Source organism: Toxorhynchites rutilus, chromosome 1 (assembly GCF_029784135.1).
Source record: "Toxorhynchites rutilus septentrionalis strain SRP chromosome 1, ASM2978413v1, whole genome shotgun sequence".
In the NCBI taxonomy this organism is placed as follows: domain Eukaryota; kingdom Metazoa; phylum Arthropoda; class Insecta; order Diptera; family Culicidae; genus Toxorhynchites; species Toxorhynchites rutilus.
The window spans coordinates 10,225,131-10,251,149 of NC_073744.1; the positions used below are offsets into that span (position 1 = coordinate 10,225,131).

General features: G+C 41.6%; 2 protein-coding genes across 5 annotated transcripts in view; one reads left to right on the forward strand and one right to left on the reverse strand.

Moving 5' to 3' along the window:
- Window positions 1-1,550: 1,550 nt before the first annotated feature.
- LOC129769737 (uncharacterized) lies at window positions 1,551-23,301 on the reverse strand. 2 transcript variants are annotated; one of them, XM_055772184.1, is made up of 11 exons: window positions 22,897-23,301; window positions 13,583-13,636; window positions 11,320-12,936; window positions 11,085-11,242; window positions 7,879-8,535; window positions 7,505-7,822; window positions 3,151-3,483; window positions 2,479-3,082; window positions 2,244-2,416; window positions 1,729-2,178; window positions 1,551-1,645 (listed from the first exon to the last, which is right to left on the reverse strand). In XM_055772184.1, exons 1-10 carry the CDS (start codon window positions 23,029-23,031, stop codon window positions 1,731-1,733), a joined length of 4,497 nt encoding a protein of 1,498 aa, XP_055628159.1. In that variant the 5' UTR covers window positions 23,032-23,301; the 3' UTR covers window positions 1,551-1,645; window positions 1,729-1,730. The 2 variants fall into 2 exon arrangements, with proteins under 2 accessions (XP_055628159.1, XP_055628168.1); XM_055772193.1 differs by lacking the exon at window positions 13,583-13,636 and having other exon boundaries at window positions 1,551-2,178.
- A 215-nt stretch (window positions 23,302-23,516) lies between these two features.
- LOC129775466 (protein FAM161A) overlaps window positions 23,517-26,019 on the forward strand; it is a 31,108-nt gene continuing 28,605 nt past the window's right edge. For all 3 annotated transcript variants that reach the window (XR_008742963.1, XM_055780260.1, XM_055780248.1), the window contains exon 1: window positions 23,517-25,141. Coding sequence is in view for 2 of the 3 variants with exons in the window: in XM_055780260.1 (XP_055636235.1) it covers window positions 23,627-25,141 (1,515 nt within the window). In the remaining variant the exon portion in view is untranslated. The remainder of the gene's footprint in view (window positions 25,142-26,019) is intronic.

Below are 26,019 nucleotides of genomic sequence, written 5' to 3' on the forward strand. Positions count from 1 at the left end.
GAAAAGGGGTTTCGCGACGATTCATCGCGGAATCGCCGCACGCTTTATCAACGGCTCGCCTTTGCAACTCACAATGACAGGTTCGATATCAATAGATTGTGTTCGACTTTCGCGATAGCTGAAACAATCCGCGTCTGCTTGGCAAGAAATTTGAGCGCCAGACTCAATTAATCACAAGTAAGCAACTGAATATAATTCATGAAAGTATAAAGAGCTAGAAAATAACATAAAATGTTTGGTTGTCAGCGCCGTTCTTACGCCCAGTTTTAAGCTGAGTTTTACGCTGAAATTTGCGCCGTGCTTACGCCGTATTTCTATACTGCGCGCTTGAATCTGGATTGCTCTCTCTGTCGAGGTATTTTTCATCACACAAGCGTATACGGTTCAAATGGAGGCGCGCTGTTGTTTTTATGCTTTGCTTAGAACGAACTAGGAGCTAGAATTTGATGTGTATGTGTGTGGGTATAGAATGAGACGCGTATCACACAAGTGAGAAGAAATGTTTAGTATCTGAGTTCTGCGCCGGGTACATTTTGCGCTGTCGTGCTTATGAATTTTGTGCTCTTCGCACCAAGAGAGCATACAAGTTTTCTTCAAGTTTTCTAACGCGCAGCGCTGCGTTTGTTTTCTGAAGACTGCTCGAGACAAACATATTTCTTACATTTCAAGCAGTTGTAGCGTGTTTTTCGAGTCTTTTTTCGAAAAGAAGAATGTATAACGACCTTCTAGATAGTTACCAGATGATAAAGATTCTGGAATTTCAAATTTTTCATATTTGTAATATTCTTTGTCTCTGTGTTCTTGGTAAATTCTTAGGAATTAATGCCTGTTTTTTATGGGTCACAAAAAGATGATATAAAAGGATTTCTAGAAACTTCCTGCGACTTGTTTTCTTGTCGATATTCAGTTCAGTTTATAGTTTACAGCCTACATTCTTCCACAAGTGCATTTCTTTCACAAGTGTGTATATGTATGACCATTGTGTTTAGCGAATAACTATACGAAAGTTGAAAATTTGCATTTTTCTTTTGCATGTATCAATATAACAACGAATAATATATAAACCCTTCCAATCCGGTGACAAACAGGTCTAAAATCAAAAAAGAATATTCCGATAATGATCTTACGCATTATCTTCAATAAATATTCCATGCCACTGACATTAATTTGTACATTTCATTGAACAATATTCTAAACTGGGAAAAAGGGCATTTGTTCAAAAAAGTTACTCCTACACTCGCGTCGGAGTCTCAGACTGAAAGTGGTAAAAAAGTGACACACGTCCTCTCGTCCCAACCATACATGTTAATATTTTCTAAGAAAAGAACGAATTATTGATTTCTTGGTCTCACGGACCTATGCGCGAATATAGGAGTGTTAATAAACGCTTACAATTAGACTATTTTCGCAGAGGTTTCATGGTTTGAAACTCCGAGCGTACCTCAGAGCCTAGTTCAGCGTTGGCATCAAGCATAGGTCTGCATTACTCCACAAAATGTTCCTGATGATTTTCTCATTCATTCTATTATTCAGCACCACATCGAAGCATATAAATCTTTGTTATTTCATGTATTCAGTAATCTGTATTAGAGAGGTTAAATGTCTATGGTTCTATTATAACTAAAACATCTTTACGCAGCGTTAGCTAAAAACCGGAATACGATAAAATAATATTCATATTGCTTTCGAAAAATCTTATACGTTTTTGGACAATTTGAGAATATTTACCATTACTCAAGCACGGCCGAAGTTGCCATCTCGCTGACCCCACAGGTATTGTCGCCCCGGTACACCCGATAGTAACCCTGCTCGCCCCACTTCGGTCCCCACGAGTTCTTCACGATCCAATACGGTAAGGTTTTGTTGAACATCGGATACTGCTTAACGCCGTAACCCACGATCAGAACGCCATGGTCGAGACTCTTCTTGCTGCACAAGACACGCCACGGATGAGAAATACCACCGCGATAGAACTGCATGGCGTTCGCGTTCAACCCAATCGAAACCGGTCCGTTGGCGACCAGAAACTTGGCAATCGCTATCTCGTTCTTGGGAAGATCTACGGCACCCTTGACCCGAACGTGAGCTAAAGTGTTGTTGAAATGACATGTCTTTTGCTTCTTCGCCAGATACGGGTAGTCATTTTCCAACTCCAGGCCACCGATTCGCTCGATAGCCCTGGAAGAGTGATGAGATTTGTGGTTATCAGAATCTGGACATAGATCCAGTTGTCGAGTACTTACTTGTAAGCATCATCCATTTCGCCACCCTGACAAGCTTTGTCCACCGTATCGCAGTCGAGCAGTTCCTGTTCGGAGTATTCCTCCAACTTCTTTGTTTTGATTTGATGAAGACCCTCGATGTTACCGACGACGCTGAATGCCCAGCAGGAGCCGCAGCTGCCTTGGTTTTTCACCTGTGTGCGAAATATTTTATTCAACCAATTGTTAACCAACGTTTCAACTAAAAATGTCGTACCGGCGAAACAGCACCGAGATCCCTCCAATCGAACGCCTCCGGGATTTCCATATGTTCATCAATCTTTGCTATAGGATTTGGAATGTGATTCAGGTCCTCTTCCCTGCGAACCACCAACCCCGTCCGGTGCCTATACTCCGTGGTCGTCATATCAGCAAAGTGTGTGATGCCATACTTGGCGGTTCCCTGTTCGTATTTCGTCAACTGTTCAATTTTGAACAAATTGTTCTTGAATATTCTGAATCTCATCTCGTGCTCCAGAGTGCTCTGATAGGTGCGATTGTGTTTCAACTTGAACTTCTCGAACAGATGGCGCGCGTGATCGTCTCCTTTGGAGTGAAACTCCTCGAAGCGGCTTTGGTGAGGACGAGCAGATCGGGCCGATCGTTTCGAAGTGCCCAGCTGTTGTTGCTGCTGCTCTTGTTCGGTCTCTTCATCCCCGTCGCACTTGACGTTGTACTTGCGCTGATCCTGCGTATCGAGCCAAACCCGCTCCCAGACGGAGATTTTACACACCACCTGCGGGTCATCTTTAGTTTTGAAGGTGTACTTGTACAGCGAACCGGCGACCAGCTGTACGGAACCTTTGATGATTTCGAAGTCCCTTCGGGAAAGAAATTTTAACAATTAAAAATTCATACGCGTAACTCACATCTGACAGTTTCCTCTTACTGGTATGATTTCGATTTTTCCGCGTTGTAAGCCACCAGGCCGGTCTTTATACGTTCAACGTGGCTTTTGTCCTTCAGATCATCAGGGGACAGTTCGTTCGAGCCACCGAATTTCTTAGCGTGGCGACGAGAACGCTTCAGTGATGCTTCGTCAGAACCGTCACATCGGAACGAGTATTTGTAAGCCTCAGACGGATCCTTCTTCTCCAACCATGGCCTCTCCCACGCGTTCAGATAGCAAATCCGTTCCTCACCATTAACCGGGTAGGAGATGTAATATGTGAAGCTCTGGCCAGCAACCGTAGCGACGGTACCGTTGATGATTTTAGGTTTACTGAAACAGAAACGTTAAGCAGAGAAATGCGAATCATTCGATGAACTGGTAAAACGATGCAAAAAGTGCTCTGAACCCAAAAATGGCACTGATATGGTTGTTTGTCGCGGTTACTGTGGTACATTTTTCCACATCATTATTATCACTTTTTAATCCATCTGACTCATAGTCTTAATCAATATAACTTAACCTAATGATGTGGAGGATGTCTAGAGCGAAGGATTTTCTGTCTAAACACTGTCGAAGACATATCAAAATCAAACAAATGTGGCACTTCGTTGAATGTTCTCGTTATAGTCGACATCGGCTCAAAGTAACCGAAAAGCGAGCGGTGGAATGGAACAGCCAGCATCTAATCCAGCGATCGTCGTTGAATCCGGGTGGGAGCGTTCAGTGACATTTTTGCAAGTAGGCTGGGACAGTCAGCTTCTCCATTGAAAATCTTCGTTGCAAAGACTGCTTGTTGAACAGAACGTCGTTGTTCAAGGGTGTCCATTCCCAGCAGGCGGCACCGATCGATATAAGAGGGGAGATTCATGTGATCCCTCCAAGGAAGCAAGCACAGGGCGAAACGAACAAATCGTCGTTGTATGCGTTGAATTCTGTTGATCCTAATAGCTTGATAAGGACTCCAAATCACTGACGAGGATTCAAGTATTGATCGAACCAACGAACATTAGAGCGTTTTGAGGCAATGCATGTCAGTAAACTCTTTAGTTGTCCGCATAATGAGTCCTAGCAGTCTATTTGCACGATCAATAGTTATGGAGCGATGATCGTTGAAGGTCAGCCTAGAGTCAAGCAGAACTCCTAAGTCTGTTACTTGATGCATTCGTTCAATAACTATGTCATCAATTTTGTACTCCCAGTGGATAGGGTTGGCAGAGCGACAGAATATTATTACGAAGCATTTGTTACTACTGGCAATCATGTTGTTCACTTTGCACCATTCGACAAACAGATTTAACAGGCATTGTAGGTGAATGCAGTCAGCTGGGCTATCGACTATGTTATAGATTTTGAGGTCATCAGCAAACATCAGTCTACAACCAACACCCAATAGAGCTGAAACATCGTTGATATAGAGTGCGAACGGTAGTGGTCCGAGGTTACTACCTTGCGGGACGCCGGAATAGTTTTGGAACCATGTTGAACTAAGTGAACCAATCTTAACACAAAGTTTCCTGTCGCAAAGGTAGGATTTGAGCCAGTCCACATAAGCAGCCGAGGCACCAAGTTTAGAGAGCTTGCATAGTAAAATTCGGAGGTCAATTCTATCGAAAGCGGCTTTCAGATCGGTGTAGATGGCATCCACTCGTTTGCCATTTTCGGTTATAGTGAGAGATTAATAGCGAATTCGTTTTTAAAACTGAGTCAGTGCCAAACTGACTCTGTAATAAAAAAACGTTTTCAGTTTCACGAATGCGGTGGTTTGTTGGTGTGCGTTATGGCGGGTTTACATTAGGGAGATCTATAGCTATAGATGGATTTATTCACGTGAAAATAGGTGTAAACGGGTGAGAATAAATATGATGCACTTATTCGGGGTATATATAACTTGAATAAATTCAGCATATGTAAACGCTTGTGAATTTCTCACTGGTGAGAAATCACTAAAGTTGGATGCAGTTCTACTTCAGGTGAATAAATTCACCTAAGATATGAATATATTCATTATAGAAGTTCACGCTAGTGTAGACGGTTGATGCGATTTCTATAAATCTCATCATATTTCTTCACATGAATATATCGCTAGTCTAAACCCACCCTTAGTCTGATTTGTTTATATTTGCGACGACAAATGTACGGTGTCGACGTCTGGTGGCGATATTAGTGCTTGGGAGGTAAATTATTCTCTATCAGATCAGCAGGGCCAAGTGCAGTGTAAAAATATAAAAGTTTGAATGAAAATTTTTACATCATATTGTTTGATTAATGTAGTTCTGACACTCACTTAATAATTTGTCGATGCATTTCCTGTTTGTTTCACAAATAATTACTATTATAATATAAAATCATCATTAGACACAGTTTTCGTTCAATATGTTTCCGTGATATCGAAAAAAAAACGTCTTATTTCATCACATAAAATAAATATTCGATACGTTAAGATAAATTTTCATTCATAATTTTGATTTTGAAAGCAGGTTTATTCCACCTGAATATCCATCATTATTTTTGCCTCCCAATGAAAGCACACGAAGCTTAATGCCGTCTACTCGAATATACTCTTCAAAATCAGAATCCGAATTGGATTACGATTCCAATAATACAAAAGCAAAAGCAGCAGGTTTTCCATTTTCATAGTCTTTATTTTTAGATTTTCCAAAACAATACTCGGAACTTGACAGTTCAGTATAGTTGTATTGGTGAACCCGAGTGCCAACCCGTGAAACATCTCAGTGCGAAACTAACAGCTTTCGGGGCGAACCAGTGCGACACTGAGTGCGAAACTGAGTGAATAAAAAAACGTTTTGACAGCAGTTAGTGCGGCACTGGGGTTGAAACTGAACAAAAACGAATTCGCTATAAATATGCGACACAGTGGCGTAGTTAGAACTTCAATGCACTTTTTGAATACGATAGCGGGAATTCCATCGGGTCCGGGAGCTGTGGACGATCTTAATTTATGTGCTGCAGTATGTAATATTTCCTCGGTTATGACCGGCAGACTCAAGTCACGCATGCCACCAGGAACAGCGGATGCAGCAAACTTAGCTTGGCCCATTGTTGCACTAGCAGTATTGAAAACGCTTGCAAAGTGCTTTGCGTAGAGTTCACATTTATCCGAAACATTAGTTGCAACTTCACCAAACAGTGACACCGTAGCAGGTACACTATCGTTACTTTTGCGTTTAGAGTTGAAAAAAATCCAGAAACGTTTAGGATTTCTATGGATGCTACTTTGCGTTTTGGCAACGTATTGTTCATAAAGAAAACAGTTGAGAGTCCTGTATGAATCGCTAGCGGAGCTTATGGAACGGGTTTCGTAACCTTCCGGCAATTACGCTGACATGCATTCTTTTTGCGCTTTAGAAAACGGAGATGTGCGTTTCCCCAAGGCGGTTTGGCAGGCAATCACTTTTTGGGACGTTAGAAGCAAGCCAGTGTAAGATAGGATTGCTTCTCCACGGCAAGATCCACATCAGTGCAAGACAAAGCATCTGTCTAGTCAATTTCGACCAAAAAAGTATTCAATGCAACGAAGTCAATGCGGTTGAAATCCAGTTGGGGAATGTCTTCCTGTTCAAACAATGACTCGCTCCCCTAAAGACGAGTGTTATTTCTAACGGTGGGTGAGGACGATCAATTTTCACTATTGCATCACCTGTTCGGAGTATCGCGTGCACTCTATACGCGATCTGGGCGTCACATTGGATTCAAAACTTGGGTTTCAAGATCATGTCTCAGCCACTGCAGCCAAAGCATTTGCGGTGCTTGGATTCATTCGGAGACAGACTTTTCAGTTCACGGATGTATACACCCTCAAAACACTGTTTTGCACACTGGTTCGCAGCATTCTTGAGTATGCAGTTCCAACATGGTCGTCATACCAGACAGTACAAGTTGCCAAGCTAGAGCGAGATCAGAAGCAATTCATTCGGTGTGCCTCACGACAACTTCCATGGAGCGATCCTGTAAACTTGCCTGACTACGCTTCGCGTTGTATGCTCATCGGTTTGGAAACCTTATCAGCTCGTCGACTTAAACTCCAACAAACAGTTGTATTCGTTATCATAGAGAGTAGTATTGATTTTTCGGAGCTGCTGCAACAGATAATTTTCATGTACCAACACAAATTCTTCGAAGTTTTCCCGTCATCAATCTACCATTTCACAGAACTAGTTACGGAAAAAATGGCCCATTTCATGTCTGAGATCATTCAACGCAGTTTGCCATGTCCACGATTTTGGAATGTCCAAGAATAGTTTTAAGGCTAAGATTAAAGACATAACTTAAGTTTCAATCTGTACGACTGTAAATCGAAGACGAGGAATAATAAATAAATAAATAAACTTACTCTTGCTTAGCCCCTCCGGAAGATACGAGAATTGCGTTGATACGTTTCAGATGTTCGTCCTGTTGTAGCTGCTCTCGAGTCAGTACACGTGCCTCGCCGAGAGCTCGTTTTGTTCGCCTGAAAGCATTGCCCTCATCTTGCCCGTCGCATCTTGAGCTGTAAATGTAGGCATTGTTCGGATCTGATTCCTCCAGCCAAGGTCGCTCCCATGCCGTGAGTTCACAGACTCTACGGACATTCTCAACGTTGTAGCCAATGAAGTAGATGTACTTGATGCCTGCTACCACCTGGCTGGTACCGTTTATGATTTCCGGTTTGCTATGGAATGGAACTGATGAGCACACAAACAATATAACCTACAAATTTATACTCACTTTTGTGTCACTCCGCCTGTTCCAGTCAAAATTTTGTTAATTCTCTCCGTGTGCTCTGACTTATCCAGCTCCTCGGGTGATAAACCCGAGGGACATCCTGCGCAGATCGAACGGCGAGTGCGGCCTTTGACAGACAGATCAGGACACGAGAAGGACACTTTAACAGCATCTTCGGGAGATTTTTCCTTCAGCCAGGGTTGTTCATGGGCTGTCAACTTGCAGACACGTTTGTCCGGATCGTCGTTAAAGATCAGCTTGTAGGTGTAGAGATGGCCAGCCACCAGCTGCTGGGTGGCGCCTACGATTCGGTACTTGCGTTCCGAGCTGCCACCACCACCCGAGCTGGTGAGCAGAATATTCCGAATCCGGTCGGCGTGTTCCGCTTTGCCGTACTCTTCCGGTGTTAGTTCCGCTGGCGCTCCCGTCTTGCGCACCTTGCCGAGCTTCTTCCTCTCCAGCACATCCCGCCGGGAACGGGAGGGCTTCAACTTTTGACAATGGAAACCATAATCGGGCTTCAGATCGGTACCATGGGAGATCTTAACCTTGCAAGTGTCACTGGCGTGATTGTTTTCGTCCAACAGATCAATCACATAGCGGAAAACGATGGTTGGTTTCGCTTGATACGTTCCGGAGCGTAAAACATATTTCACGGACCTGTAAATAGATGTATTTTTACTATTGGCACGAAAATCTCAGTTTCAATATGCAAACAGGGGTCAACTTAGGGTCTACTGAGAGTAGAAAGGCTAGAACTAGTTAGTCAGCAATAAACAGGTTCGTGAAATGCGTGAAATAATGAACAAATAATGGGGAAACGATTATACAGTTTTCATACGTTCTCTGTTAGAATCGTGCCAAGAAACTTTTCGACGAAATTTTCAAAAGTAATTATTTAACATTCAGTCAGTTACGCATGAACTCAATAAACCGAGGTTTCATATGTGTAATTGGAGTATATTTACAGAACTCAGCGACATGTTCATTTACACTTCCTATGAAGACTTTTAGAGGGTTTTTTTTATTTAAATGTTTTTTTAAAGCACCATCAAGTAATCTAATAATTTTTAACATTTTTTACATGTTTAAGTGACATTTCTGTGATAAACTTTGCACAACTCTTCCCGGTTTCTTCAGGTATTTCTTTGCAGTGGAACTCCGTCTAATCGGTATACATGGGGAGTAAGATGAATACCCACACACAAAACATGCAGAATAAAATGAAAGATTTCGAATGCTTATAACTCGAAATTCGATAGGAAATATTTCTACGCATCTATCACCATCAATAAAATGTTATTTTTCATGAGATAAACAATCTAAATACTGTGAAATGTCAAGCGTTATCTAAACGCCCAAGCTGCCACGTTTTGATTGCCCGTTTTACGGTTTCCCCAACACAGACCTCAAAACCAAGGAACCTGGGAAAATAGATATGGCAAATACATGCAAGTTGGGGGTCCTTTTGTTCCCACCGAAATGTGTTTCCCTAACATGGATGTGTCTGGGGAAATCAGCATTGCAAATACACTCGACAAAAAATTAGAGAAACAGAGTGTGAAGTCGATAATTTTGAGTGATTTTTGACATGCTGTAACTTCGTGAAAAATCAACGCATACAGATGGGACGGACATCATTTCAAAGCTCCAACTTTCAGGTATTAGAATATTTCACGAACATATTTTTATCTAGATGTGTGTATATGTAGCGGGCAACAATGTCGGGAAGAAATCAAAAACCGTTTTATTTCTGTTTTTGCAAAGATTTTGTGGACTAACACAATTTTTTGCTAACCAGCTCAATAATAAACCCAATAAATATTATCAACCAGCTTTCATTTGGTTCCTAGAACGTTCCTGTAGGACCTTCCCATACAGAGATATTTCTGTTTGAATTAAAAATGACCCCTTCGTCTTTGGTGATGAATAATTCAAGAGGTAATGATCGCACTGCAAATCGAAATACAGTTTTGAAAACTCCAATAAATCCTGTATAAAGCTAACTTATTGCTTTGACTTAAAAAAAATTATTTTAATTTTTCGCATCGATTTCAATAAAGCGACAAAACCGGGGCTTGTAGTGTTTTGGAAAATTATCTGTAATTTTGAAAATATTGCGTTAAATTCTAATGTTTGCAGGCAGTTTTTTAGCCTTGTGTATCTCTTACACTCCTGTAAAGATCTCATATTGATACGTTCGGCTTCTATTCTAGCCGATTTTTCGACATTTGGAGTAAACTAGGAGAGCACTTCATCGCAAGTCGTACCAGAAGTACAAAATCCTACGCGACTCTCAGAATGAACCATTTGTACCTACAAACGCATTAAAACGAAATTACGAATCGTTCGTTCTGAGAGTCGCGTAGGATTTTGTACTTCTGATACGATTTGCGATTAAATGCTCCTCTAATTCACTCCACTTTTTTGAAATCGATGCAAAAAAATGAATCATTTTGAATCATTTGTAAGGCCTATTTGAACACCTCAAAAACCTGTTGAGTACATCAACTTGAATTGAATTTCGAAATTTTCCAGTTTTATTTTCAGTTAGTGTCCATCTTTCCCACCCCAATTGTCCATCTTTCTCTTCAAGTGTCCGTCTTTTGCCGACTTTTTCCCATTTTTTTCAAAGATGCCAGCCACATCAATTTAGCGAATTTTTTTGCCTTCGAAACAAATTTTATTATTAACAGAGGCTTAGGCTATCGATTCGTAGTGAGATAGCTATATATTTTTGGTAAATTTCAAGAAAAAAATCAACTTATGAAAATGAATTATTTGTGTTCGTTCAGTTCAACACTTTCATCACATTCAAATGAGAACGAATAGCTCAAATGACGAGGTTAACTAATTTCGAACGACCAGTCAATGCTTCCTTTGATGACGAACAGTATTTTCGTATTTCGTTGTCATTTCGTCGATTTCTTTCGATTGAGTTTGAATTTTCACCGCACAGCTTGCTACGATACAGGTTAGACTTTTGCTTCTAACCTTAAAAAACGTCAATTTAGAAAACTTAACCCAAACTCTCAGCTTTTAGAAAGGCCATAACAAATCAACCACCGTTTTCTCCTGACATGGCTCCTGCTACGGTCTCTTTAACCTTCTCATATCTCAAATTATTCTTTGGAAGCCTCCATTTTTAGTCGTTGAGACTTCAACAAATATTTACAACGAGAAACAAAATTTTCATCAGAGCAACTTACTTCAACTTGCCATCGTGCCATTCCGCCAAAGCATTCTGCAGTCGGTCCCGGTGCTGAGCCTCCGCCACATTCAGCTTCTTCTCCGGATATTCTGAGTACGCCTTCTTTCCGCTGCACTCCGACTTCAGCAGACGAACATCGCCATCCTTAGCGCGAATCTGAAAAAAGAGGAAAAAATGTAACGAACATTTAGCGCTGGACTACACTCTCGCCCTCCGCGCGTTCTCCTTTGAACCTCAAGTGTGCAAAATTTGCTGCTTCCATCAATCAGCTGCTGCTTGCACCCCACCACGTCTTCCACTTCCTCAATGCAGTGCGAGTTTGCGATCACGACACGTGCCACGAACAGATTCCCGCCCGGATCGGCGGCACCGCCAAATTGATTAATCCGTTTCACACTATCGATCTCCAACAGGATGCGCTTGAACGGATCCGTATCCATGTCATCCAACACCTCGACTGCCTCCGCTATAATCTTCTCCATGCGATCCAACTCCGCCTGATCTTCCCTGTCCAAATCGAATTCCACAAACCGTTTCCTGCGTTGTTGAGCGTACTCCTCATGGAGGCTCGAAAGAGGTGCCCGTTTGTTGCGTTGCTGCGATTCGTCCGCGTTGAAATCCCTAACTAGCTCATCCCGAGTTGGTAGAACGCGTTGAACTCCTTCCTGTTGCTGCTGTTCATCACTCTCGTCACTGAAGCGCATCACCACGGCATCAATTTTCGGTGGTACCAGTCTACGAATAGGAGCTTCCGTTCGCGGCGAGGGCAATCTACCGAACACCGGTTGAACTATCTGCTGCTGTTGATCGTCTTCTTCGCTCTCCGAGGATGGCTTAGATGGTTCAACAGCGCTGGATTGAGCAATGTTATCACGAACTACGAAGGCTGCCGTATCGACGTTTGCATCCCCTCCATTCGGGTTGATAGTGCGGTAGTAGTTATCGATACTTGTTTTGACCTTCTGCAACAGGGAGGCAAACACTGGTTCGTACTTCATTTGAGTAACACGACCACCGCCCCCTTGGATGACCTCATCCAGTGCCTTCTGAATCTCCTGGTGTGTTTTGAAAACTTCCTCGAATGTAGATTGCACCTGTTGATCGAGACTGATGGTGGTAGGTTGCACGGGGGGTTCAGTAGGCGTTACTACTTCGGCTTTTGGTTTTTCAACTCGCTTCGGAACGATTATTTCCTCGGCAACCTCATGCCGACGTTCGTCGGCATCGCTGCTCTGCACCCTGCGCTGCTGTTGAGCCTCACTACCAAACAAAAACAACTGATCCAAAGCGTCTTTCGACGACTGACTTAAATCCGGTGCATTCGATGGCTCGGTTGTGCTTGTACTCGTCAAGTCTCCGATCGGCGTGGTTGTTATCTCACGCACTTCATGTTTCTCTATTATGATCTGCTGAACCAATTCCCGAAAGCGCGAAGGACTCATCTCCTGCTGAGCCCTCAGAGCGGGATCAAAAGCGGGATTAAGCTTGGCAACAACTTCGACACGATCGGTCGAGTCTTCCCCGGTCGCCGAACTGCAGTTTGAATACTCCAGCACCCGGTACTTATCGCCACTCTCAGTGGTTAGCCATGGTTTCTCCAGCACCGTCAGTGTGCAATTCAGTTCCTGTTGCTCGTGGTTCAGTGCCTTCAGCACCAACTCATACCGAACGCCCGCAACAACTTCACGCGTTGCCGACAGCACCTCGAGAAGTTCGAAGTCCTTCGGCAGAAAACTTATCGCAATATAGGACAATCCACGCAGCGATGGTTTCAGTTGCTCCTTCGCGCCGACAGCATCCACATGAATGGCGACAAAATTTTCCCCACTGCTCCGTGTGGACGGTTCATCCTGTGGAGGTGGAAAGTTGGATTTCAAGACTCAACACCAGAGTGATAGCCATCGGTTAGTTGGGTTTCTATTATTTTGCTTGCAGCCATTCGCACCAGGAGAGGATTATTAGCATGGGAGGGAGAAATAGTTGCTTGTGTGTGTGTGTGTGTGTGGGTGTGTGTTAGATTCACGTGTCGTGATCGCTGTTCCCTTCCAAGAAGAGATATGCACTCAGTCAGAGGAACATCTTGCCCAGCAGCTGGTGGAAACATGCACAAGTGGGCTTCAAATGATCGCATCGGGTCCTAATCAGGTTAAAGAACAAATAACATTCAATTTGATCCACGTTTGTTAGTTTCACATTGCATAGTTAGCATATCACCTAAAATGAACTTTAATGCTGAATAATATTACACAAATGGATGAAAAAAAAAAGATAATTTTGAATGACACATATCGGCCCGCAATCTCGCGCATGCAGTTTGTATTACTTCTCCCCCTTGTGTTCCCCCAAGATTTGAATGGAAATCTGTGCGGTGATTCAATAGTGACGCCAATCGAACGGACGGCTTTCGACAGGTAGGACGATAACTTGTTACGCATCGCAATAATGGGATGGAACCAACTTATTAGCGAGATGACTGTCCGATAGAACCAAACTCACGGCCTGTTCCTTCACAAGTTCATGTTCTAAGCGCAATCCAGAAGCCAGATAGTCCTAGGAGAAAGGCGAAACGATTCAGTCATAAGGGCGAGTAAAAGAAATCATTCAGTTGATGCTTTTTATTAACCTCCATAAGGCGAACACAAGCCAGCAAAGTCAGCTTGCGCAATTTTGCGCAGTATGAGTCACCGACTTCTACTGTTTGAACTGGAGATGGAAGTGTCTGCTGTTTGATGTGTATGATAAAAGACTTTATCACCTATGCAAAATTTATTCACTGTTGAAAATGAATTGCGGTGTTTGATTGACATCGAGTATAATTCAAACACAAGTGTGATGCGCCGGCCGCCATTCGTTGTACTTGTTTGGATCACAAAAGATGGGGAAAGCAACCAAATTGATATAACTTGATTACTAATTCACCAGAAACCTTTTCATTCGAATGTTTGACCAGATGATCTTCGGAGGGTCCAAATTTACTCTACAGGGTTCTGTGGATTTCTTGATGTATTCATAAAGAGCAATTCAACGCCAAGTTAGCCTGACAACAAATTTGACCCAACTTAATCCGGTTTTTAAAACCAGTTGAGGGGCTCAAAATGGAAGGGGTGTAAGTGACATCATCGATTTCTCGACATCGACTCTCTCTTCTAGTTATAACTTAGCTGCAAACACATTTCTAGCTGTATTTGGCAATATGGAAAATAGATCAGAGCCTAATCTATCGGATTCTATAGCAAACTCAAATTTGTTTATTTATTGTCGTCAATCTATTGTAGACCGATACATTCTTAATACTTAATACTACTCAATATTACTTAAAACTACTTACTCACTTACTTAAAAATAAGCTGGCTGAATAATTTATCCGTTAGATTCAAAAGAGAATTTTAACAAGTTACATAATTTAAAAAAAATCATTTATTTATTTATTTCGTCAAACCAGCGTAGACTAAATATGCTGCCCAAATATTACACTGAAATTTAACTATATCTCATTCTATTCAGATAGTCTTTAAGTATTGATTTTGATTTACACATTGGACATTGAAGAGTTGCGGTCGCAGCGATAGAGTGTGTAGCTCGAGGCTGATTCAGCGTTGGAAATGTCTTCGTGAAGTCGCGTCTCCGTGAAAGCGATGATATCGTAGTCACACGAACACTGGGTGAGATGGAGAGCATTTGTTTTTGTTCGAAGTCCCCGAACGTCAGGTTCCGGCGAGAGGTTGGAGTGTTGATGCTCCCGGGTCGGCTATTGGCACTGGCTTCCAAAAATGCCTTCACGTGGAACCATTGTCTTCAAGCTCGCGAAATTCAATCCCTTGCGACCAAGTAGAGGGGTCCATTGCTTTTTGTCTTTAAGCTTTGGTTGATACCCACCTTGAACGATACAAACGTCCACGTTTTCAGCGGTCAGCCCCTGGGGATGAGTGATTTTGCCACTACATCACCCGTCTGCAGACATTCCTTGACGAGGTTTTGGATGCTCCCGAGACTTCGGGTGAAATTTTCGACATGTACAATCTGCTCTGTCCTGACGGCGGCCACAATAGATGCTCCGTTCGCCATCAAACCTGTACCACGGAATTTTTTCGTTGGCCGTTCGAGTCATTCGGGGTCGTCGTCGCGGGCTCTCTTCGGTGATGATCGATTGCCAAGTTGAAAACGGTGTGGCAAGAAGGATAAAACCGCCGGAGAAAGCTTATTGAAGCCTCCTTGTATCTCCAATCGCAGTTCGGCGATCAAGCTGTCTTTTATCTCCGTCTTTAGTTCTTCGACAACCTTTTCATGCATATCGTTCAGTTCCGCGGCTACAGAATTCATCGATGATGACGTGTTTCTAAAGCGTGCGTTCCCCATGATGTCGCGACATCCTTTGCACATCCAGAATACAGCGGGATTTCCAATGAATTCGTTGTACAAAGCTTCTGTTTTTCTGGCGCATTTGAAATGGAAAGTCGCTTTACTAAAGCCACCGCAACAAACTTCGGCAGATGTCATGTTCGCAGTGATAGTAATCTATGTATTTGTGGTATAGATTATCACGATATTGATCACATTGTATGGTATTGCTCTAAATTTTAAAATGACAAGTTATCTTAGAAAATTTTCGCATCAGGGGAATGTCACTCAATTTTCCTATCCGTGACGCTCTGGCTAATCGTAATCTCGATGCTATTTCGTTGATTTATGATTTCTTTAGGTCCATACACATTCAAGTATGAGTATGTGTGTATTTCTGTTTTATTTTTAATTATTGTTCACATCCCCAACAATTTCGATTGTTGTTATGTTTGATTTCATTATTAGTGAATACTCTATGGTCTTCAATAATTTTCTCAGTTCCTTAGTTCCAAGGAGATGGTTATCTATATCAAGAAATCCATAAGAAGAAGCATCTAATAATATTTTATTAACACCAATTATTCCATAATTATTTATATTGTATCATTTTGACGTAGAACTACGTGTTTCAGGTAAGGGTGTCAAATCAGAAAACAGGTCACGTTTTCATGGAATAAAGATAACGTTAATAACTATTTTTACTCTGAACGAATTCTCATGATTTGCATACCAATCGAATCGGAAATTCTCTAAGATTTGTTTGATATGCTATACATTACAATTCGCTAATCTCTAAACGTTTTAAATTCATGAAAACTGGAAGAACTTCCTTTTTTCCCATACATTTGTTCTGCCGATTTGTGTGCTAACCCTACCCGTATTTCGAGTGCTTATAACTCGAACATTTCTTAACAGATCGGATGTTTGCATCAAGTGATAGGAAATATTTCTGCGCGTCTATCACAATTAATAAAATGTTATTTTTAATGCGATGAACAATTGAATAACTGTAAAATGTCAAGCATTATCTAAACGCCCAAACTGCCAAGTTTTTATTGACCCGATTTACGGTTTCCCCAACACAGACTTCAAAATCGATGTACCTGTGAAAATACGCTTTGCAAATACACATGCAAGTCGGGGGTATTTTGTTCCCACCGAGCTGTGTTTCTCTAACACGGACTTCAAAACCAATGTGCCTGGGGGAATCTGCTTCGTCAAAACACGCAAGTCGGGGGTACTTTTTTCCACTGAGCTGTGTTTCCCTAACGCGGACTTCAAAATTAATGTGCCTGGAGGAATCCGCTCTGCAAATACGTGCAAGTCGGTGATAATTTTTGGTGTTGACTACTTTTGTACTGAGAAGCCTGGGAAAATCGTCATTTCAGATACTGGAGGTGAATGAACTTTCGCGGTTCGAGAACTACATAAACATGAGATGTGCAGTAAGTTCAGAGGGAAATGTAAAACACAATGATCGTTTGACAATTTTTCAACGTAATCAAACGTAAAAGGACGTTCATCAAATTTATTTGTAATGAAGAACATAATCTATTACAAAAATTTCGATGCATTCTAAAATAATCACCCTCATTCCGGTTCACGATCGGCGATTGGATAGATTGGATTTCACAATCCGATCGAGTTCGAAAATTTTGCATTCTACCCGTTCGCCTCAAATCCTAAAGGGCGGCAATTTTCGAACTTTCATCGCAGCTGTCATACAACTGTGAAATCAAAATAAAAACAAAAGTTTTTTTCCGCAAGTCACCTTCGGAACGATTATTCCATCTACTGATTCACATGTAATTCGTTGGCATCCGAAATTGATGTTTTCGATGTTCCGTCAGGAGACGTATCGCTCTCATCGGAAGAAGTTGGAAAAGGATCGTTTGGTTCTTGTTAAATCCAAACGGCCAAATTTGCCCACTACCAGTGAACAAAGGGGCCGTGTTGCCAGTTCCGGAGGCACCTTGACGTCGTATGTAAATAGGAATCTTGGTCTGAACAAGAGAGTGGAAGATGATCAAGGCCCTTGTGAGGCACTTCTCAATTATGCTAAGGATGTAGAAGGAAATCCTTATTGTATACCAGCCCATTCTAAAATGCAACCGAAGGCAATATTTGTCCATGAAGATGAGCCGAAGAGTAAAAAAGCGAAGAACCAATAAAGAAAATAAAAAATATTAACGCTCACATCTATCAAATTCTCAATTTTATTATAATAATCTTCAAAGATAGCATCCTGCAAAAGGAAACTGTTGCTGGCATCCTTCCATATGTCGGCTCCGGCTTGCAAAGCTTCCATTAACGCTTTCGTTCCGGATTTGGCAATCGTACAAAGGTTATTGACCAGATCGGTTGTGGTCATTCCGATACCAGTATCGATGTTAGCAAGAGTTCCAGCTTCCTTGTTAAAATAAGCTTGATAAATAGCTCCTTGCCGCTGTCCAATTTTGAGGGTTCGATGAGCGATTTATAACGAATTTTGTCGAGAGCATATGAAGAGTTGGTGATCAATTCACGCAAGAATATTCCTTTGTTCGGGTAGAACGTGTTGATAAGCGACATCAGCTGAGCGATCTCAGCCTGGAACGCAAAAGTTTCCGCATCCCCGGTTGGTTCTGGCATCTTAAAAATGATAGTTTTAAACAATAAAATTAACCGAAATTACGCAATGCTTTCATTTTCAAATGTAAGAAAATTTCGTATTTCACATCGCAAATAAAGGGTGTGTCACATCAAATTGCATCACGGAAAAAACGCTGTAGAAATTCGCCCAGTAGACCGATCCTTTTGAAAATTTTAGACAGTAAATTAAAAACTATTAAACAACTTTTGGCATTTTCTTTTTATTCATACTTCGAGCCCAAGCCTTCCTCTTTACCCCGTCCATAAGGTTCTGTACAACGTCAGGTTGTAGTTTTTTTTAACAGAAATCCATTTTCTCTTGAAGTCCGCCTCCGATTTGATAACTTTTGGGTTCTCCCGGAGAGCCTGCTTCATAATCGCCCAATATTTCTCTACGGCCAGAAGATGGTCGGGCCCTCGTGCTGCTTCAATAGTGGTAGTAAGCGCTTCTGTAGGCACTCCTTAAGGTAAACCTGCCCGTTTACCGTGCCGGTCATCACGAAGGGGGCGCTCCGCTTTCCGCAAGAGCAGATCACTTGCCACACCATGTACTTTTTGGCAAACTTGGATAGTTTCTGCTTGCGAATCTCCTCCGGAACGCTGAATTTGTCCTCTGCGGAGAAGAACAACAGGCCCGGCAGCTGACGAAAGTCCGCTTTGACGTAGGTTTCGTCGTCCATTACCAGGCAATGCGGCTTCGTAAGCATTTCGATGTACAGCTTCTGGGCGCGCGTCTTCCCCACCATGTTTTGCCTTTCGTCGCAGTTAGGAGCCTTCTGAACCTTGTATGTACGCAGGCCCTCCCGCTGCTTGGTCCGCTGGACGGATGAACTTGACAAATTCAGCTTATTGGCGACATCCCGGACCGAACTTCTCGGATCACGTCTAAACTGCTTAACTACGCGCTTGTGATCTTCTTCACTGACGGAGCATCCATTTTTGCCGTTCTTCACCTTCCGGTCGATGGTTAGGTTCTCGAAGTATCGTTTTAGTACTCTGCTGACCGTGGATTGGACGATTCCCAGCATCTTACCGATGTCCCGATGTGACAACTTTTGAAAAGGGCGTATCGATTTGAGTAAGAGAAATCTTTGATAATTTATATCTCTTAAACTATGAGTCGTATCGAAATAGTGTCTTAGAAAGAGTTATAGAGTATTAATGGTTAAATATGAAAAAAATGTACACTGAGAACAAAAATTAGTACTCTTTTATTTATTTACAAAATAAAAATTCAATTTGCAATATCCAAAATACATATTTTTTAATTTTGACGTAGAACTACGTCTTTCATTAAGGGTGCCAAATCAGAAAACAGGTCACGTTTTTATGAAATAAAGTTAACGTTAATAACTATTTTTGCCACGAAGATTTGTTTGATATGCTATACATTACAATCCCATAGTCTGTATATGCAATTGTGTGGGGAATCATCAAGCTAGGCTATGGTCAGCTCACCAAGAAAATAAATGTTCTGGAATTTTGTTAGTGATTTGGTTTCGCATGACGGTAGGAAAACTCTCTCTCCATAAAGGATGACAGCTAAGCTAATCTAGACTGGAAATATTAACAGAAAGCACTTCTGTTGAGAAGAGCGCAAAACAGAGATAAGTGTGTGTATATTTAGTTGCTTCAAGCCATCGATACATGGATATTTGTGTGCGTACGTGCGTGCTTCATAACCCGTACATAAAAATAGTTCATCTTCACTACGCTGAAACCCCATTTGTATCTGCTCCAGTGTGCATTGGCCAGCATATGAAAAATTTGAAAAAAATATAAAAAATACATATTTTTTGATATTGCAAATTAAAATTTTATTTTGTAATTAAAAAAAAAGAGTACTAATTTTTCTTCTCAGTGTATATTTTTTCAAATTAAGCCAACAATACTCTATAACTCTTTCTAACACACTGTTTCGATACGACTCATATTTTTTGAGATATAAATTATCAAAAATTTCTCTTACTCGAATCGATACGCTCTTTTCAAAAGTTACGCTTGAGTCAAAAAAATGAACCATGATGATGTATTTGGAAAAGTTGTTGGAAATTATAAGCAAATTCATAAAATTTCATGAACATGACGGTATAACACGACAAATATATTAAAAGGGATTGTTTACTATAAAAAAGACAATAAATTAGAAATATTTTTTTAAATATTTCGAGAATGGCTACATTTAGAAGAAGATTGATAATAACCTTTTTTGTTTTAAATCACATCAGGATTCATAATTTGTGGCTAAAAATGATTGTTAACATACAAAAATTCGAAGTTTCGAAAATTCCTAAAAATTTGATGTTCCACAAAGTTCGTCAAAAATAGTTGTACCATCTTGGGCCCATTTTTTGAATTCTCTACATGACTTCTATTTTGTACGAAAAAATTTAAAAAAAATTGTATATGTAAAAATATGTATTTTGGATATTGCAAATTGAATTTTTATTTTGTAAATAAAAAAAAAGAGTACTAATTTTTTTTCTCAGTGTACATTTTTTTCATATTTAACCATCAATACTCTATAACTATTTCTAAGACACTATTTCGGTACGACTCATAGTTTTTTAGATATAAATTATCAAAGATTTCTCTTACTAAAATCGATACGCCCTTTTCAAAAGTTACGCTTGAGTCAAAAAATTCCCAATTGCTGTGAAAAACTCATATTTCCTCCAACCCAAACGGAATACACACTTTCATTGGAATCAAAAATACAAGTTTTTAAAATCTGCATTTTTAGAACGATTTCATTTGAAATTGCTGATAAGAAATATACATACTTTCGAGTCCTTTTGATCTCTTTGTAAAATATTCAAAAGTTTTACAGTAAAAGTTCAGTTTTTCAAAAACACGCTCTGGAAAAGTCTGCACAGCAAACGTCTAGAACTATCGGCTAATGAAAACCATTGAGAAATATGTTTTCGTTTTGGCCTTTGCCAGAGTAAACGTCATCGCCTCCAGAGATGCCAGATGATTTTTTTAAGTCTGCTACGAAAATGTTGATGTGTATAAATATCCGCCAGCCCCCTTTTCAACCGTTAGAATCGCAAAGTGATGTCCAAAAAAAGAGATTGTTAGCGCAGGAAACTGAACCAAACCATAAAGAAGAGAAATACCATATCCCTGCAGTCTGCAACTGAAAATATAAGTCTGCAACAGAATAGAGTTTGCGACGAAAATTAAATATCATTAAAATTGCGAACATGTCTGCGAATTTGGCATCCTTGCATTGATGAAAAACAAAATTCGAAATAATTCGAAGTCGAACGGGTTTATAAATGTGCTTATTCGAAGTCGAACAGGTTATAAAATGCATCATTTTGCTAATTTCAAATCCGATCGAAGTGGTAAACAAGTGGATTTCATAATATAATTTCGTAGCTCTACGTCGAAAATATGCGGTCGTGTCCTAGATACAACCCCTTACATTTTTTTTGAAAATATGACAGGATTTTTATGCCTTTTTGAAAAAGAACATTTGCATAGTTTTACTCACAGAGGGTTTGCCCTATTCATTCAAACACGGCTCATTGATGCTTTACGTTGCTGAGCCAGTTGAAAACGAATTCGGTTAAATAAATGATACAATCGTGCTTCGCTGTACCGCAGAATTCTCCCCAATGCTGCTTTCGTTGCTGTGCGGCTCAGATTGTCTTCAGGTGGCTTCGCAAATGTATTTGCGTGGCACGCTGGTGCTTCCCCCGCTGAATGATAGCTCAACTTCTGCATCTTTCCAGATTATTCCCTAGTTTACCTTGATTGCTTGCGACGTTGGGAATGGTCTCTTGATATTTACGAAAGCGATGACTCCGATGATTGGACCACATTCGGCAATTGCGGTGCATGACAGCCGAGAGCGATTTTGAGAATGCGATTAAAAATAATCTCTTTGTGTTCTGGTCACATGTTCTCTAGTATTTACGTGGTTAAACTAGGGCTTAAGATCTGTTCAGTTAATACTCCAGACGCAATAAAATCTGAAATTTGGTTCGTCGAGAAATGCTTTCCCTTCTCTTTCTGTAAAAGTCGTGCTTTTTTATTGGAATGCTGTTGTGTATGCTGTCTTATTGATGAATGAGATCATTATTTCGATTGCCGGAAGCTCTTCGCTCTTCTAATCTATGCGTAATTCTAACGCAAACGCCGTCACATTGCGTGTGCCGCCAGACTGGAAAATGGGACACAAGGCAAGAAACAAAATCCCGCAAAAAAAAACAAGCAAACTATTTTGTTTCTACGGCTTTTGGCAAAGCTTCAACTGATAAGGAACTACACATAGATTGCTATTTGACCAAATCATATACGGGTAATCAATATGCTAATCGTTTGAGCCAACAGATAAATCGACAATGTGTTTACTGTCGTATGACACAGGGCTAGCCGATGTTTCGTGTGTTTACAACCCTTGACCAAATCTGGCTGACTGTTCAGAACGTGGCTTGTTGTTGAAAACGCTTATCTAATTTTGATAATAATAGGAATTGCAACGTTAGAACAGTAGAATGTAGAGAAGCAGAACGGCTGACAAAAATTCTAGATAAACACTCCGCCGCTTATGTTTACGTTTTCATATTCTTCTTGATGTTTCATACAGCTGATAAGTGCTAATTGAAACATGGCTTCCATAGATAGCAGACCCATCAAGCAATTAACTCAACTGCTGTTCAATGTTTGGAAGGTGAAGAGCCTATGTTTTAACTGCCATCCTAGAACGGTAAATTAAATTCCATATAATAGGGAGAATCGCCTCTGTCCGAAGAATTTCCCTTGTCCCTCACGCGAAGCAACGCAAAAAGCAGCCATACACAGCTTATTTTTGTTTATTTCAGTATTACCTCCACAGCTTCTGTTTCGGTCCGCTCGGCATTCGTCGATTCCTGGCATTGCACTACCCTCGTTGTCGTCGTCGATAGGGTTATCACCAATAGTATCAAAATATTTACCACTGACTTGCCTCGCCAGCGATACATAATTGTAGCTTTCGTGTCTTTACTGATGACGATTCGTCATCCAAGAACTGTGCTTATGAATGAACACTTTGCAGGGATTGATTGGGCTTAGTTCTGAACGAGTGTTCCTTTCACCTTCGGTAGATGGGGTAGTGTGATGCAACTACATGGAGCACCCAACACAAACACTCCAACAAAATGGTTTTGTTTACAAATTCTGCACCAATCAGCGCACTCAACACGAAACACGTCTATTTACGACAACCAACTACGATCAACTGGTTGGATCGAGGGTAGCCGAATATGTTCATCAAAACAAAGGGAGAGCAACTGTTGAGTCTCTCCCGGGGGGTGCGACAATTCAGATCCCGAGTCGCAGCAACAAGATGACAGCCGAGAAGTCGGGCTTACAAATGTGGGGGGCGGGCTTTATCCATATCCCCTGATTTGAAATAGGTTCCTTCCGCGTTGCCATGGAGCACCCATTAATGCAAACAATATATTTTTCTTCCAAATTCTGGTGGCGAAAATTGGTTCGTGAAAGAATTTTCACAAATTCCGCGATTTACACAGCAAAAATGCCAAAACTGAAGCGCACAACGTAAAGCCAGTGAAAATGTCCGGCCACGGGCGGTCGGTTTTTCTCAATTCTTGCATCAAGAAGCCGTTAAATCCGAGGAATAAACTTCCGAACCCGTCGTACCTGGTGCCAGAGTGCAGCTTAGACCGCGGTCTGAATGATCCTCAAACTCAGGAAAATGTTAACATGATAACGCGTAAGAAAGTCAACAGTAAGTGTCCGCTGGCACGCACCACGCTCCAGAGGAGCAACAAATGTTGCCCAATAACGCACCAGCTGAGAAAAGAAACCGATAACTTCCAATCGCTGGTTAAATTCTATGACAGCATTCCGGACTATGACGATTTGAATCACTTACCGAACGAGGAGTTCTACTGCAAGTTGAACACGCTCCGCAAGAAGCAGCGAGAGTTGAGATTTGCCTGCTTCAACGACTTGGAATCAAATCCCAGGAAAGAGAGACGAGCTCCAGTGGTATCGGTGGAGGCACCCACCGCAAGCGAACTCAACGATGATAACGATTCGCTCCACTCGTGGAGCAAGCCTCCCTCCGTGCTGGGGGGCGGATTCACAACGACGACCCGTAAGAATGCCCCCAAATCGGTGCGCATTGAAACCACCAAAGAGGAGGACGATTCCGAGGGTAACGCCCTTCGTCCGAAAATTCGAGCTGGCACACCGTTCGTTTCGGACCTCGAGGATAGCACGAAAAACGCTTCGAGTTGCACCACTCCGGTGAACTCGGAATTCGTCGAGCGTTACGATCGCTATGTGAAGCGCAACCTGCGTAGTAAATCGGCATCCCCGATTCGGGACTACTCCAAAATAACCATTCCTCGTCCGTACAAAATGACCCAGCGTGAGGAGGAGGGACGAGCCCTCCAGGAGCTACTCATCGCTAGTAGGGAGGCTTTCTCGTCCAAGGAAGCACTCCACAAGTCGCCGTCTCATCAAATCAAAGCCAATCCGGTTCCGATAACCTCGCGTATCCCACTGTTCGATACGATTGTTGCCGACCAGGAATATCGCAATCGTTTGGCCAAACTGAACGCCGAAATAGAGCTTCAATCGCAAATGCAACCGTTCCACTTCAGCGAGCGCCTGAGCCGTCCCAACAGTCGCTGCCTCAGTCGAAGTCTATCCTCGCCTGCGCTGCTAACCACGGGATTTGAGCGAGAGCCTAAACCTGCGCACACCTTTAAGGCTAAACCCTGCCCGAAGAACCTTTTCAGCAATTACTTTTACTTCAAAATGTGGGAGGATGAGTACTTCCGCAATATGAGCAAACGCGTGCGAGCGGAGGAACTCCTGAAGCAGTCTCATCTGCCACCTTCGATGGCTCGCAGAGAGAAAACCATCTCACGAAGGAGTTGTCTCTCACGAGCTGATTCGCTCAATTCGACCGACGGGCATGGAAAGAAAAGCAAACGGAAACGGAAAGCGAAACGTAGCGCGAAGCGCAAAAAGAGCATCGAGGAACGATGCGCCGAGTATTTCGCAGGAGCGGTGTCCAACGCGCCGGAAAAACCACAGCCGAAGAGCAGCGGTCGGGTAAGTAGGGGGTTTGATTATTTTGTTTGATTATAAACGTTTTTTTGACGTGGGACTACGACTAACCGGAGTATATGGGGGTGAAATGAAAACCTAAACACAGGCCACATGCAGGCCAAAATGAAAGATTTCGAATGCTTATAACTCGAACATTCCTTAATAGATCGGAAAGATGTTTGCATCGATGGTAGGAAATATTTCTACGCATGTTAATTTTCATGAGATAAACAATTGAATAACTGTAAAATGTCAAGCCTTATCAAAACGCCCTAACTGCCTCTTTTTCATTGATCCGATTTACGGTTTCCTCAACACAGACTTCAAAATCAATGTACGTGGGATAATCCGCTTTGCAAATACATGCAAGTTGGGGGTATTTTTGTTCCCACCGAAATGTGTTTCCCTAACACGTATTTTCGAACTGAGCAGCCTGGGATAATCGTCATTTCAGATACTAGAGACGAATGAACTTTCATGTTTAAAGCCACTATAGCATAAAAAGTAGAAATTGAAGTTGTTGATCCATACATGCATACCCGCATTTTTTTTTTGCACTCCGGAATGGGTTGTCCTAACACGGACTACAAAAGCCAAAAGCGGGTATGAACACAACGCTTTGGCTCGATTATTCAAGACTGCATTATATGATATGCCTTCATATCTTCTGCTTTCTGAATTTCTACGCATACCGTTTGATGATTAGGCAAAATGCTGATAACCATTTGCTGCGATAGCGTCGATTGATACAATCATATGCGTTGGACGTGCATGTCTAAATCGAAACTGAGTTCATTAAATCAAACAAATTCGCGGTTCGATAACTACATACACAAGAGAGATGCGAAAATTTCAGATGGAAATGTAAAATACAATGATGG